Below are 11,081 nucleotides of genomic sequence, written 5' to 3' on the forward strand. Positions count from 1 at the left end.
AATTAAAAACAGGGTATTCATCAATAAATTTATGGTATCTGAAACTCCTCTGAGCCATAGGAGAATGTAGAGCTCTGCCCTTTGGTCTTCTTTTCAGTCTGCCTGGGTAAGCTCCCCTTATGCAGCAGTATAATTTGCAGTGACCTTTTCTAAATCTGTTGCTACACTTCCTGCTTCACTGGAAACTACCTTTTTAGCCATGCATGACATGACTCCACATACATTGGAGTATAAATTTCAGGCTTTGTCACCAGACCCTGCAGTCATCTGGTGTGGTCAGTGGCCTTAGCAGTGTGGGACCCTGCTGGTACTGCTGGGCTGAGTGCTGCAGGAGATGGTGTTAAGGGATGGTTTTTGAAGGCTGGTTGGCTGCAAGAGAGATAAATGTATGAAATCAGTGGTGGGGGGAAAATAAAAGAAGAATTTAAAACTAATAACGTCAGTACTCTATTTTCCTCTGGATAGCTGCGAGGGAGAAAAAACATTTCTTATATAATTTCCACTTTAAAAAAATCTTTATATGAATTTGATTTCCTCTTGGGATATTCAGGGTGTTCAGATAACCTAATACATTTCTAAAGCAGAGACGTTTCAGTGTCTCTTTTTTTCATCTTTTATAATTATTATTCTGCCTTTTACTTGTACAGAGGAAGGATTATGCAATTTTATAAAAGGATTTTCAGGCTTACTCCACGTGTGAGTATTAAAGTGTATCCCTGTCCCAATATATCTAAAGCCGCATAGGCATTTAAACATCTATTGAGTTTTCAAATCTTGTTTCTGCTGCATATAGAATGGTAAATGTATGTATTCTTATATAAGTGCAGGCACTTTTACAGTCAATGCAAGTTTTCCTTTGGCTGTAACTGTTTCAGGACTTCAGCTCTCACACATATGGATTGCAGAAGCATACATTACATAATAATGTGCATATTTCCTTAATATTTTACATATTATTGTATATATATAATTTCCTATATTTATTTTTATTTATGTTAACTATATTTAATGTAATCCTGCAAGGTGGTGTGAAAATCTCCCTGAATTACTGAATGTCTGAAGGCTCTGCAGGAAATTTACCCTTGGAATTCAGTGAATTTGTACTGATTAGATGATCAGTTTATTTCCTTTGATTTCTTTGTTTCTCTTTCATGTGGTTATACTGGAAAGCCTGATGACCTATGAGGCTCCTTTTCGTTTTTATTTGGTTAAGGGAATAAGCTGGACTGTGAATGATTTTTCTACTTGTGAAAATTATTATGTTGATATGTTTTTTCAAGTTATGTGCTGGACTAGCAAAGTAAAGAATGTGTTCAACTCTCCAGGATCAATGTAATATTTTTAGATGCATCCTTATCCAGTAAAACAATGATTGCAAAGTTTTTAAAATATTAACCAAAAATACCTAAAAAATATGGTTTAGTGAAGTTACAGTGCAATAACAAGAAAGCAATTCATTTGTATCCTAAAATGTCTAAACTCCAAAACATATGTTCTTATAATAAAAATGCTGAGAAACAGCTCTAGTGGTTTTTTTTGTTGTTTTTGTTTTTGTTTTACAAGAAATGAGGAATTTTGATAAAAACAAATAAAAATATATTCAGAAAAAAAATACTTATTTTTCATCCAAAACAATAGTCACAGAATCTTTAAACTGAATTTCTTGAGCCTTCAGCTGGAATCTGAAAGATTCTGTTTTGAAATGCCACTCCAGTGCATCTTGGAAATTGGTCTCCGTAGGCTCTTGTTGCTTTGCTGGCATAACAGGCTGGTGTTGCTGGCTAGTTTACATGCCTGGTGGTGCCTCATGGGGCTGCTGAGACCTTGCAATGTGTTTTGGGAGGTCACTAGACACAAGCAGCATGAACGAGTTTGTCCATGTGGCAGGTTTGGCCAGTAACTGTAGAGCAGTAGGTACAACACATTTCGGCTTTAACTTGCAGAGGGATACTATAGCAACATTTCAAATTAATTTTTTTTTCATTTCAGTCAAATTTTGAAGCCAAAACTTTTGTGTTAGACCAAGATTCTGAAATCTTCCAGTTTTCAAAGATCTTGCATGTTTACTAGGCTTAAACTTTTCACAGAATGCAGCTTTTTTTTTTTTAATTTATTTTAAACAAAAACATACCTAAAATAAAATAAAATATTAAAAATAAAATGATAAAATAATAATTTAAAATAAAATAAAAACAGAAGCTGTTCACCTCACCAAATGAACCATCAATATATTTGATGATAGCTGGGGACCAAACTATATAGCCCCATTGCATATTATACTTTTTACAAATATTTGGTTCCTGATTATGCTCTTTCTACTCGGTTCTTGTGCTTTGCCCTTCATTTCATCCATACCAAGGATTTTCCTAACCTTTAGCTCTTTGAGAGCTTCTCTGAGCAGCAGCTGTCGAAAAGTCAGGCTGCCATGAGAGCATCCTTTTCCATGAGTGGATCCTGCTTTTTCCATTCCTTTGAAAACCACCACTGCCAATAACAACGAGAAAAATAAATGCATCAAAAGTTATACTGCTGTCAGACCTATGGTGAGGAAACTTCAGTAAGTGCTGGAAACAAGTGCACTGTTCAGCGCACAGTTCTCTGACAGATTTTAAGTCAAAATCATATCATTTAATATACACATAGAAATGATAGGTTTCATATAATATGAGATATGACTGTAGCCCCTGCAGCATTTCAGCACCTTTTTTTCCTCACGCTCTGTACAACTGGTGTCAGATGGGAAGGCTGAGATCCACTAACTCTTTGCTAATGCCTTACTCACAACCAGAGCCAGTGTATGACATTAGGCTTTCCGCCTCCCTCCTGTGCCTCTTTCACCCTCTCAGATGCAAACACGTTTATTTGCCTCCTATGCATATTTCTATACATTAACAGTGATATACAGTCTTTTCTATTTACAGTAAGAATTCAGAACTGCACCTTTACTCATGTGAGATCATTTTCTCTATCTCTAAGAAACTTATTTATAAGGGCCTTAATTCAGAAATGAAAGAAAGATTAAGCAGTTCAGTAGAAATTATCTTTTTAGTGCTAAAATCTGAATTATACATTAAAGTACCATTTATTCAATGAATTTTGTTATTCTGTTTAAAAAGCCAGAGACTTTTATGTGTTTCGTATGCTTGCAAAGGTTTATTAGCTTGAGTAAAAGGTTATTATTATTCAATTGAATAATTTAATTTTAAATTATTGCTATTGCACTTCATATTATAACTGCTTTTCCAGATGCATTTGATTCTGTCAAATTTGCCTTTTAATCCCCTGTCGGGAGACCATTTTCTTGAATCATGCACTGCTGCTCACCCTTGGTAGTGGTGTCCTAATGAACACACACAGTCCAGGCTCACATCTTCCATGTAAATTACTGTGCATACCTCTTTTAGTCAGAACACATTGGAGGCTATCTGGTGTCATATAATCCTGGATACTGATATGTGGAAAGTCTTTTCAGGTGATTAATGTCATAGGAATTTAATTTTCCTGCAAAGAGCTACTGAGGGACTACAGTGTTTACGTGAATGCAGGACTTAGGGATATGAAATAAGCATTTAGAAAAGTTAATAATCTGTGCCTAATCCCCTCCAAGAATTATCTGTTGGTATTTCTATAAATAATTGCAGGGTTATTTCTTGTCGCTAATTGAATCACATATTAATTTATTCGATGTATTGTGCATTAAAAATCTTGGAACTTGCTACAAATCCTATTGCATGGGTGGAATAAATGCATGCAAAGCTAGATAAAAAACTTCTGAAACATATATTAAATGAAAAATTCACAAAATAACCATGCTTTGTTGTTTATTTTGTTTGTTTGTTTGTTTGTTTGTCTTATGCATGAGCAAAAGTGTCCTTCAAAAGGGTTTCTCTTTTGCTAGAAACATAAGATTTGTCCTTGACTGCACACTTAGAAACCGCAGTTCCTGGGCACAACACTGAAATTCTCTATTAAGATAAAAAACGATACACAAAACAATGCAACATAACAAAATATCAGTGAGCAGCCCCAGAGAGGAAGAGTCTGTTAGCACAGATTCTTCGTGGCTGCGTTCAGCACTGCACTGATAACGTTAGCATGCCCAAAGGTGCTGCATTTACTTGCATGTGTCTATGAATTACATAATTGTCTGCTCTTATCAGACTACTTCTACCACTGCTGACGGAAGAGTTTTTCCCTCAGACAGCGGCTGTCCATTAGCCTCACTAGAAGCAGGATCAATCTTCCACAGTCTTCCATAATTCTGAGCCAATTACATTTCAGAAAGTAAACATTGATTCCTGAGACATACAATAGGAAGTACTTTAAAAGTGGCTTTGAATATTCTTAATTAGTTCAAGAATTACAGGCTCATTCCTCTTTTATGCTGCCATTAGAAGCATTTATCTCAACTGATTTCAACAGAGTTGAATCAACAGAGTTGTGAGAAAAAAAAATCAAGTTGCATAAATTGTTAACAGCTCTTTCATACTGCGTCTTTATTACTAGATAAAACTTTGATGAAGGACATACACAGAAGATCAATATGAGAAATCACATACGAACTGACTTCTATGCTACTGGCTGCTACTGAAAATCACAGAAATAAGTATTTGTTTTTGAAGCTCTTACTTAAGCTGATGACTGGTTTGCTGCTGCTTTTCTTGAAAGAAATGTTTCACCTTTAGGAGACCTATGGCCTCCTGAGTCAAATTACTCTGTGACTCCAAATGCAGGGAAGCACAAAAAGGAAAGCAGTGCAGTTCATCCAGCAATGAGCAACTTCATCTGGCAGCCTTTGTTTGAGGGAATAAGGACCCACTTTCACTTCTGGTGTAGATGCTGCTTCTTGATGGTCCTGATGCACTTCTACTGGCACCCCAGTAGGCTCTGTACAAAAGGCTGTGTGTTTCAGGCAAGGGACTACGTTCTCTGGGAAAGGCTGGGGTCTTCTTCCAGAGAACTGGGGAATTGCCACACTGCCAGCCATCTTCACCTGTAATTTATAGTGGCCAGCTCACAGCTGCAGGGTAAACAACAAATAATATTAAACTGGCAGGTAATACACTGTCTGTGGGCTAATATAGCTCAGGATATACTCACTGCTGAAAGTGAATTAAACATTTTCCTTGAGATTCACTTAGATAAGCAGTGTTTGTTTATGTAGTGGCATCTGCACATGAAGAACTGAGCAGGAGTTAAAGTGCAACTGTAATCACGTATAGTAAATCCAATTTATATTAATATTCCTCCAACATGATAGCTAGCAAATATACGTTTCTGAACTCCTAGAAGTCTGCCTTAATTTGTTCCTGTCAAATGAAGAGCAAACATTTTATCGTGTTTCTTTCTTTTTTTAATTTTGTCCCCCCCCCCCCCGAAAACAAACACTCCAACATTGAAGGTTACAGGGGTGGGTAGTTTTAGAAAATCTTACTCTTCACACATTTAAACAGACCATCATACTTTACTTGCTTTCTTCCAACCATTACTAAAGCCATCCATAGTCTTGGAAATCCAAGTATTAGGAAGTGGAAGTGACTGCTGAGGAAAGTGCTCTGGCGTGACTGAGTTGTGATGACAGGCTTAATCCCAAGCTCAGCAGAAAGTCAGTGGTGCTCCTTTTTCTCCCTGAGGTAGTTGAAGAGGACATCCAGTCCCCCCTCCACGAGCTCAGGCAGGGGTCGGGACAGAGGGTTGTGGGAGACGTGGAGGCCTTTGTCCATTGGGTTCCACGCAATGCGGGGCAGCCTGCGCAGCAGGTAGAGGTCATCTGGAAGAGTCTGTATGGAGTTGTAATCTACATTTAGTAGCTCCAGAGCCACGATGAAGCAGAGAGACCGCGGCAGAGTGCGTATGTTATTATTCTCTACTATAAAAATTTGCAAATTGGCTAGATACTGAACACTCTCTGCAATGCTTTCAAGTCTGTTGGACCCCAGGTGCAAGAAGTCTAAGCTCCTCAGTGCAAAAATGCAGAGGGGAATCTGCACGAAGCGATTGTTACTGAGGTTCAGTTTCTTTAAATTTGTCAGGTCGGTGAAGCTTGAAGGTAGTTGTGAGATGCAGTTGTGTGAGAGGCTCAAAACTTCCAGCTTTCTGCACAAGCTGAGCTCTGCTGGCACTTCTGTCAGGCAGTTCATATTAACAAACAAGACCTTCAGGTTCCTCAGCAGCCCGATCTCCTTCGGCAGACACTTGAGGCAGTTGCCACCCAAGTTCAGCACTACGAGCCGGTCCAGTTTTCCCAGTGAAGGAGGAATTACCACCAGCTGGTTGCGTGAGAGGTTCAGTTTCTGCACCTCAGGCAGTCCCCACAAGAAGTCAGGAGCACTGGTCATCCCTTTCATTATAAGGCTCAAGCTGACATAACGCAATCCCCGTTTCAGCAATGACTTGGGGTCTTTCCCTGAGAGAAGAGCATCTTCCCATGCAGGCAACTTTGGACCTTTCCTCAGAAAAAACATTCTTCTTCGCCTCTCGCTTTTTGAGTGTTCGGTTCCCATAACACCTTGGATTGCTCCTGATAAATCAAGTGAGGTTTTCTTCCCGTGCAAGTACTACACCAACATGCAAATGCCACCAGAGGTTGACAGCTTGCAGGAAAGTCAAAGCAAGGAGATAAGGAGGAGCCTGTGAAGTGCATCTCAGTCCACCAGGGTAGTTTCCATAGCTGCTGAGGGAAAGTTTCACTTTTGGGTGCTTATGTTGTTCTTGGTGCACAGTCTGTAATGAAATACTTGCTCCAGACTTGTGAGCAAACCTGTTCAATTCAAACTGAATGCCACAAGGCAGCTGTCACTGTCATTTGGCCTGGGCTTTATTGGACAGATATGTATCTTCACTCCAAAAAGGTCACAAGGATGCTGTATATAACTTCCCCATGTCAGCTTTCTTGGCTATCTGGTACATACCATGGCTGCAGGACAATTAACAAGAGTGACTTCAAAAAAATAAACAAGTAAGCTATAGGAGAAAACAAGCAAACAAACAAGACATCAATTCAATTCAGATTAAAGGCCATTTTCAAATTCATTTTAATTTTGATGCTCCTCATTTCACTGAAATAATTATCAATCCACCAGAAAACTTTGTATGATGCAAAAACGCTGGTAAAGAATCTTCCTGCAAGTCCCACCCCCCCTACTCCCACCCCCCCCCTTTTTATTTTTTCCTCTTTAGTTAAAAAAAAAAAAAAAAAGTTAATTATTGTAAAAAATATTTAAGCTTTTATATTACCTTTGAAGTGGGGACAGGCCTCTTTCTTTGCAGAAAGGGCATCACCTTCACTACAACAGTGACATTTTCCAGTGGTATCTGCGCCCACTTGGATGATTGCTCACTACCCACGTTGCCGAGTGTGAGCAGTCACATTGCACAGTTCTGCCCAAATTACTCTGTCCTAAATGTCCTGTGCTACTTCAGATCTATCAGTGAGGTTTTGGGTCTCTGTTTCTTCTGTGCTGCAGAAAATGCAGCCACTTGATGTCCCCTTTTTTTCACAATGAACTTTCCTGTCTTTCTGGGGTACAGGGGGCCTAGCAGTCAAATAGCTCAAACTATACATGAAATTTAACTCCAGAATAGGAAGACTGATGGGAGAGGAAGGAAGCAGCAAGGTATAATAATAATACCCGACAACAGCTGAAGCCAGTGATGCTGATGAGAGGAAATTCTATTGCTACAGAAATATGCAGTGAGTTTAAACTCAAAAGGATATCCAAAGACTTCAGGCATTATTTAAACAGAAATGTTTAAATGAAAATTGCAGTAAATAGGACATGCCTTCCGATAGTTTTCTTCTCTGGTGGACCCAACATGGCTTCACTAAGGGCAGATCATGCCTGACAAAACTGGTGGCATCTATAATGGTGTTACAGCATTGGTGGATAGGGGAAAAGAAACTGACATCATCTACCTGGACCTGTGCATTTGACATTGTCCCCCACGATAGCCTTGTATCTAAATTGGAGAGACATGGATCTGATGGAAGGACAACAAAGTGGTTAAGAAATTGGCTGGATGGTCTCACTGAAAGAGTTGTGATCAATGGATCAATGTCCAAGTGGAGATGAGTGGTGTTCCCCAAGGGTCACTGTTGGGACCACCACTGTTTAACATCTTTGTCAGTGACATGGACAACGGGATTGAATGTACCTTCAGCAGTTTTGCTGATGACACCAAGTTGCATGGTGTGGTCAACACACTGGAGGGAAGGGATGCCATCCATGGGGAGCTGGACAGGCTTGAGAGGTGGGCCTGTGTGAGCCTCATGAGGTTCAACAAGGCCAAGTGCAAGGTCCTGCATGTGGGCCAAGGCAATTCAATTCCCAGCACAAATATAAGTTGGGTGGAGAATGGATTAGGAGCAGCCCTGAGGAGGACCTGGAGGTGTTGGCAGATGAGAAGCTCAACATGAGCCAAACATTTCCTGGGCTGCATCAAAAGCAGCATGGCCAGCAGGTTGAGAGGGCTGATTCTCCCTCTCTACTCTGCTCTACTCTACCCCACCTGGAGCACTGTGTTCAGCTCTGGGGCCCCCAGCACAAGAAGGACATGGGCCTAGTAGAGCAAGTCAAGAGTAGGGCCATGAGGATGATCAAGGGACTGGAGCACCTCTCCTACAAAGACAGGCTGAAGGAGTTGGGGTTGTTCAGCCTGGGGAAGAGAAGGCTCCAGGGAGACCTTATACATATAGTAGCCTTCTAGTACCTAAAGGGGGTCTACAGGAAAACAGGGAGGGACCCTGTCAGGGAATGTAGTGATAGGACAAGGGTTAATGGCTTTAAAGTAAAAGACGGTAGGTTTAGATTAGATATAAGGAAGAAATTCTATACTATGAAGGTGGTGAGGCACTGGAATAGGTTGCCCAGAGAAGCTGTGGATGCCCCATCCCTGAAGGTGTTCAAGGCCAGGCTGGATGGGGCTTTGGGCAACCTGGTCTGGTGGGAGGTGTCCCTGCCTGTGGCAGGGGGGCTGGAATCAGGTGATCTTTAAGGTCCCTTCCAACCCAAACCACTCTGTGATTCTATGATTCTATGCCTCATGATGAAGAAGACATTGCCTCTTCCTGTAAGATCTGGTAATGGATGCATTCCCCACCACCTCATCTCAGAGATCCTCGCCTTAAAATCACATAACAGTTCCAACACTGTAGGACTCTGCAAAGAGCTGCCACTGTGAGTTACGGCATTCTGGCAACTTCTTTGGAGTCAGTACCCAGAGGCCCTTCTTACTGCCAAGCACCTCTCAGTCCCTGCTCAGTTTTGGGCCCCCCTTAGCACTGCGCCTGACTGGGAGGAGAGGGGAGAGCAGAAGCATCCATCCATGTGTCTGGAGAACAGGGTCCTGCAACAGGAGAGCAGCCAGGGCCGTGGTGAGAAGCATGAGCTGGTGGTGAGATGAGCCAGCCTCACACTTAAAGCATGCAAATTTAGAACAGCCTAAAAACTGCCGATCCTTTCAGAGGTGGGAGGTGAAATATTACATTCCCTGGATGAGCCTGCAAAGGACAGAGGCCAGTTGCCATTTGGTCAGGGCAGGCTGGCAGCCTGACTGACAGCCACAGATCCCTCCCTCACAAGTTCCCTCTGCCAATTTGTCAGTTTACAAACAAACACTATATTACATCCCATCACAGCCACAACTCTGACTCAGTGCTCGTGTTAATCATTGTCCAGTTCACATTACTGCCTGAAGTAGCGGGGGTGGCCCTGCCATCAGGGACAGAGAGGAAGCCCAGCCGCAAGCCACACTCAGGCCTTGCACAATGCGGTGGGCAGCTATGGCTAAAACATGGCCCTGCAGCCCAAGTGAGGGGACATGCAAAGACAAGAGTCCGTCACAAACCCTGGCTCAGGGCTTTCTGCCTGACTGCTGTTAGGAACGTGCTAATTTTCAGATCTGAGCCAGCGATTCCTTTCTGTTGTGGCAAAGGCAAAAGGAAGAAAAGAAGGCCCATAAAAGGGGGGATTGCACGAAGTTACACATTTCCCTTCTTGTGATCATAGGGCTGGAAGGAACAACCTGTTGCTCTCTTGCACAGCCTCCCAGTAGCCACAGTCCCCCTCATGTCTGGCCAGATATTTTTGGATGAGAGCATCGTCCTTGTCTCGCTCTCCACTGTGCACTAGCATTCACTGCCTGGGGGCTTGGCAGGGGCTGGCCCAGCCTCTCACCGCAGAAATCCAGATTTCCTGACAGCCTGACTCAGCCAAAGCACTCACTACCCTTTCCTGGTTTTGCACCATGGTCTATTGGAAACTCAGCCTCTGCTACAGCTCAGTACAGGCTCGGGCTGGCTGTTACTGGAAAGCTTCACCAGATCCTCTATAAAACAGAAATGCTTGCTGTGCTTGTCTAGCAACAGTTTCTGCTCTTCCATTGCCCTATCTCTGCTGCCTGTGAGGCAGCAGCAGCTGAGTGGATTTGAAAAATACCTCCACATCTGCAGCTTCCATTGTCCAGCTCTCTTCCTGCCTTTGCGGGTATTGTAACCAGTGTGTATGTGTTTGGGGAAAATAGCCATTTCCTTTCCTTTGTTCTCCAACAGAAAAACAGGCTCGCTAGAGCACACTTTCAGTTGTGGAGATGGGGAAACTCTGAGGTAACCAAGTTAAATTCCTTTCTTGCAATCAGGAGAATAAAACCACAGTGGCCTCATCTGGACATTGCAGGAACTAAGTCTGTGAATAAAATAGTCCTGGACTCTTTTTTGTTCACTTTTCAGTTCCCTTTTCTCTGAGTTGCTATGGATTTTTAGGCCAGCATTTAGGGAAAAAAAAAAAAAAAAAAAAAAAAAAAAAAAAAAAAAAAAAAAAAAAAGTTGTTATATTCTTCTGAAAAGACATTTTGGGGAAATATCAAGATCCTGTTCTTGTCAAAAGAATGAAGAACTAAGTCAAATTTCATTCATCTTGTCTTTTGGAAGCCATGCTCTGGTGAACATAGCTACCAGAAAAGCCACCCTGGACAAGAAAGAAACCCACCTAAGGCAAAATTCAGCTTGTAAGTGTTGGCTACATTCTCCAAATTCTCTGAATGTCTTTTCACCTGAACAAGACCTGGTGGTCATCTAGCACCCC

The 11,081-nt window shown here is 41.7% G+C and overlaps 1 protein-coding gene across 1 annotated transcript; it reads right to left on the reverse strand.

Annotated features, from left to right (window-relative positions):
* Positions 1-5,606: 5,606 nt before the first annotated feature.
* LRRC30 (leucine rich repeat containing 30) lies at positions 5,607-6,503 on the reverse strand. Its single transcript, XM_032180680.1, has one exon. It carries the CDS (start codon positions 6,501-6,503, stop codon positions 5,607-5,609), a length of 897 nt encoding a protein of 298 aa, XP_032036571.1.
* Between the last annotated feature and the right edge of the window lie 4,578 nt (positions 6,504-11,081).

Source organism: Aythya fuligula, chromosome 2 (assembly GCF_009819795.1).
Source record: "Aythya fuligula isolate bAytFul2 chromosome 2, bAytFul2.pri, whole genome shotgun sequence".
Taxonomy (NCBI): Eukaryota; Metazoa; Chordata; class Aves; order Anseriformes; family Anatidae; genus Aythya; species Aythya fuligula.

Coding starts and splice junctions, on each gene's coding strand:
- LRRC30 (XM_032180680.1), bottom strand. CDS start 6,503: ATGGGAACCGAACACTCAAAAAGCGAGAGGCGAAGAAGAATGTTTTTT.